At 38.7% G+C, this 5,000-nt stretch overlaps 1 protein-coding gene across 3 annotated transcripts in view; it reads left to right on the forward strand.

Annotated features, from left to right (window-relative positions):
- The first annotated feature begins 1,549 nt into the window (after positions 1 to 1,549).
- The window catches only part of prdm5 (PR domain containing 5), a 47,556-nt gene continuing 44,105 nt past the window's right edge, over positions 1,550 to 5,000 (forward strand). For 2 of the 3 annotated variants that reach the window (XM_083521386.1, XM_083521388.1), the window contains exons 1-2: positions 1,552 to 1,994; positions 3,058 to 3,141. In XM_083521386.1, the coding sequence (XP_083377512.1) occupies positions 1,896 to 1,994; positions 3,058 to 3,141 (183 nt within the window). In that variant the 5' untranslated portion in view covers positions 1,552 to 1,895. Of the gene's footprint in view, positions 1,995 to 3,057; positions 3,142 to 5,000 lie in introns of all 3 variants that reach the window. The other variant, XM_083521389.1, reaches the window with a different exon arrangement.

Genomic DNA, 5,000 nt, shown 5'->3' on the forward strand with positions numbered 1-5,000 from the left:
TAGGTGAGATGTGGAGGCCTGGAGTGCAGTCACGTTCATCCCAAAGGTGTTCAAAGCTCTTTAGCTGGAGATCTTTCTCATCTTCCAACCCAAGGAGCTGGACATTGTCATGCGGGAACAGGTTTGGGTCTCCTAGGTAAAAGGAGTGAAAGGAAACTTTCATGCTAAACCATTCATTGATGTTCCATACAACTGTGCGACTCCAAATGTGAGTTAACAGTTTGGAGAAGAACCACATATGGCTGGAAAATTCCGGTTTCCTAATACTTTTTTTCATATAGTTTAGATGGAATGGAAAATTAGTGGAAATATGTCCAAAGATCTGTAGTATATAACAGATTCTCCTTCAAATGAAATTGGATTGCATGTGGAAATAAAAAAATACCTCGAGTAATGAACTTTTACTGAGATTAAACCTGAACGTCTTCATAAATGACACCAGTCTTCCAGTTTCTCCTGAAGTTCACACTGTGAATTTTTGTTGAAGGCCAATTTTCCAGGGAATTTAGAAAACTTTCTTTCAGTTCTAAGTGAAGAGTTTTACATATAAATATATATGATATCGTACGGGTTTGAATTCTTTGGTACAATCAGCATAAAAATGAATTTCAGGGATGTCATCGAGTGGAGTTTTGGGAGAACTGGTATGAGATGAGAGTTTGGTGTGGGATTTCAGCGTTCTAAAGAGCTCTGCATTTGAGAGAAAAAAAAATTCTCTTTGGTTTATATATTTCACGACTTTATAATCTGAAAAACGTTTGCTGTTGGCTTCTGGTCATCATACGAATAAAAGGTAGATGCAAATGTCAGCATGTGGCACATCTAGAGCTTGTTTGATCTGTTTCCTATTCCTAATGTGCATCGTTGTCTGTGACTTTTCTTGTCGGTTCCTTTGGGACACGTGGCCTAAATACTGCCCCAGTTTACATTTCTAAATGTAAGCCATAAAAAAGAGACAAATCTTGTTAATGACTTTTTGTTGGCGTAGGCTTGATGTAAAGAAACAGGTACAAATAAAATACGTAGGTCATGAAATACCACAGATTCTCTCAAGCGCTTTGGTTCTTGTTGAGGTTGAGAGGTCGAAGGTCACGTCGTATTCAATTCACAAAGCAGCTTTACAGAATGTAAGAATTATAGAAGATTCACTTATATTTAAATGGATTTATTCCTGATAAGTAGGTCAAAGAAAAACTCTCTTAGATGGTATGAGGAAGAAATCGTGAGAAGATCCAGAAACAAAAGGGGAACCTCATCCTCATCTTTAAAAGTGGGAGTTTAAATTATTAGAATGTTATTTTTTTTTATTGTTTTTGTTATAAAACATCATGAGAACCGGAGTGTGTGATTACGATGAATGGATTCTATCTATCTATCTATCTATCTATCTATCTATCTATCTATCTATCTATCTATCTATCTATCTATCTATCTATCTATCTATCATATTCTTTTTCAGTAGTGAAGTTGTTCCTGTTCCACACACAAATTTTCACTCCAAGGTGTTTATCTGTTAATTATTTATTAAAGATAAACACATTTATTGAAATAAAACAGTGAAATACACTGAAACTTTAAAACACTCAAAGCCAGAACTTTCCTCCAGAGCATCTTTCATCTCAATGACGCTCAAAGACGAGTTCCACCAATCAGGGCGCTTCGTCACCGTGACGTCACGCGAACAACCCGGAAGCCCCGCCTGGTCAGAAAAACATGTTGCCCTGGGTTACGAACTTTCCACCAATCACAGCGAGGCAAAGCGACATGGACGAGCTCTGCGCTGCGGTTCTGAGGGAAAGCGTGTAGCAGCAAATAAAGCGAGAGAAAGAAACAGATTTAAGCCTTTTTTCCTCTTTTTTTTGTGGCAGGACATTTTCATCTTTCCATGATCAGTAATGACAATGCTGGGCATGTACGTGCCAGACAGGTTCGCTCTGAAGTCCTCCAAAGTCCAGGACGGAGTCGGGCTGTACACTGCGAGACGGGTCAAGAAGGTTTGTTCGATTTCTGGAGGAAAACAATAACAAAAATAACCGAAGGAAACATGAACGTTTTTTTAACAGCAAACGAGGCTTTCTGTAGCGTGTATTAATCTCAGAACGTCTTCCAAACTCGTCCACACTCCAGCCTATAACATGCCTTCTCACTTTTCTGAGGTGCCACGTATATAGCGGAGGGAATGTTGCCGCATCTCAAACCGGTCCGTTCTTCCTCCACAGGCGCCCTACCTAGTGTACAGAGTGACGAGTTTCTCGCGCGCGCGTAGTGCACTAGGAAGGGCGCGTGACGCGATTTGAGAGTTGTTTGCTCGCTACCTTTAAAGGTGGCTGTGCTATATGTCCCTGTCACATGATTATTATTATTATTATTATTATTATTATTATTATTATTATTATTATTATTATTGTTATTATTATTATTAAATCTCAGATACTCAATTAAAGACTTTATTAATTAATTAACATTTTTATCATTAATATAATTTTTATTAATTATATATTTTGTTTATTTATATATTTATTTTTATTTATTTTTTTATAATTTATTTTGACAAAAATTACACAATGTGGTTTTGCATAAACATCATCATAATCATTATTATTATTATTATTATTATTATTATTATTATTATTATTATTATTATTATATTATTATCATCATTATTATCATTATTTATTATATCATTGATAGTAATAAATCTCAAATACTTAATTAAATAATTTATTTATTAATTAATTAACATTTATTATTAATATAATTTTTTATTAATTATATATTTTGTTTATTGATATATTTATTCTAATTACTATTTATATTTATTTTTTGACACAATGTGGTTTTGCATAAACATCATCATAATCATCATAATCATCATATTATCTTTTCATTACTATTATTTACTTTTGTTATTTAAGAATGACATAAAAAAAAATAATTCTCAGAAATACTATTTAGAGATGTACAAATATAAAATATATATGTATATGTGTGTGTGTGTGTGAGAGTGTGCACTTGTGTATTAATTGTGAAGCCATCGTGTGTATCTGTGTGTTTCAGGGGGAGAAGTTCGGGCCATTTGCGGGCGAGAAGAGGATGCCTGGTGATCTGGATGAGAGCATGGACCCGAGGCTGATGTGGGAGGTAGTGAGACCTCACAGCACAACAATACTCTGAGTTCAAAACAAAACATAAAAAAAACTTTTAAAACAAATAGCTCTATCTGTCTGTCTGTCTGTCTGTCTGTCTGTCTGTCTGTCTGTCTGTCTGTCTGTCTGTCTGTCTGTCTGCCTGCCTGCCTGTTTGTCTGTCTGTCTGTTTGTCTGTCTGTCTGTCTGTCTGTCTGTCTGTCTGTCTGTTTGTCTGTCTGTCTGTCTGTCTGTCTGTCTGTCTGTCTGTCTGCCTGTCTGTTTGTCTGTCTGTCTGCACAACACAATACAAAACAAACAAAAAAAAGGTTTCCATGTAAAAAGTTATGAGAAATATTGTTAAAGTTGTTCTGACCTACTAAGGTGTATTCGTGACTCGCTTCCAGAATTCCCAGGATAGACTTTGGATCCATAGACAAGGTCTGTCAGTGTGGACACGGCCTAGATCAGAAGTACTCCGGAAAAGTGTCTTGGAGCGCTGAATGCTGTGCTTCAGGGCAGAAACGTTTGACTGGGCATCTCTGGGTGAGGGGGTAATCAGAGCAGGCATGTAGACCGTCTCCTCAGTTCAATTCCACTCAGCCTACGTCGTCTCCGTAATAACGGTTTTGCCTGCCAAGCAGCACCGCGGGCACATGGCGCAAACCCCCCACCCCCACCCCCCGAAAAAAAAGAAAAAATTCCCTTCCCCTACTTCAGCTCTCCCAATATTTGCCCTGCGAGATTTGGGTTTTATTTTCAGCTCCGTAACATTTTAATTAGAGCCTGCATCAGCCGGGGCTTGGCCGCATTACCGAGGTGATTTATCCGTCTGTCGGAACGGCGTTCTCGGACGCGTCTGCGTACAGTACGTTTAAATCTTAAATTACAGTCCTGCGCGAGTGCACGCTCTGATACCCGGTCACGGCATGTAATCTGCTAACCGTACCACGCTCTTATTTCACTGCAGCTGTACAATTAAGAGAGCAGCATTACATAGTCGGAGCGAGCGGGGCTCCATTAGCTGTCATTTCACTCCAATAAACCTTGGCGCAATCAGGCCAAAATAATCGTTTGGATCCAAAAACAGAGTGAGGAAAACAGCTCGTTAGCGTCCGAAGGAGAGGTAACTCCGATGCTACGTGAGATCGTGAAACGGGACGTTATGCTCGGCTGACTGTGCGCGGGGGCGACAGGAATGTGCCTGAAACCCTCACAGATACTCTACTTCATATGTGTTTTATGAGCATCCCATTCCATATCAAGTTCCTATTTGCTGTCATAATATGCTTCAATCTTCTGGAAAGATGTTCCACCAGAATTTGTGGAGATTCATTCAGCCACAAGGGTCAGGTACTGATGGTACTGGAGGCTGGTACTGGAGCTCTGGAGCAGGGGATCTTCCACTCCAATCAATGTGAAGCATATCTTCTTCTTGAATTGGTCATTTTTAATCTAATCTAATCTAATCTAATCTAATCTATCTATCTATCTATCTATCTATCTATCTATCTATCTATCTATCTATCTATCTATCTATCTATCTATCTATCTATCTATCTATCTATCTATCTATCTATCTATCTATCTATCTATCTATCCATTCATCCATCCATCCATCCATCCAATGGTCATTCATCTGGTCTTCAAATGGGGTTGATGAACGATCTCTATACCAGGCCACTTAAGTTCTTCCTCTTCAACCCATCTAAGATGTACACCGATCAGGTGACCACCTGCCTAATATTGTGTTGGTCCCCCTTTTGCTACCAAATCTGTTGGATCGGACCACGCGGACCAGCCCTTTGTTTCATGCATGCAGGGAAACGCTAAAGAGTACATAGCGCTAGCTAACCAGGAAGTGGCTAGCGGCTA

This window comes from Silurus aristotelis (assembly GCF_946808225.1).
Source record: "Silurus aristotelis genome assembly, chromosome: 19".
NCBI lineage: Eukaryota > Metazoa > Chordata > Actinopteri > Siluriformes > Siluridae > Silurus > Silurus aristotelis.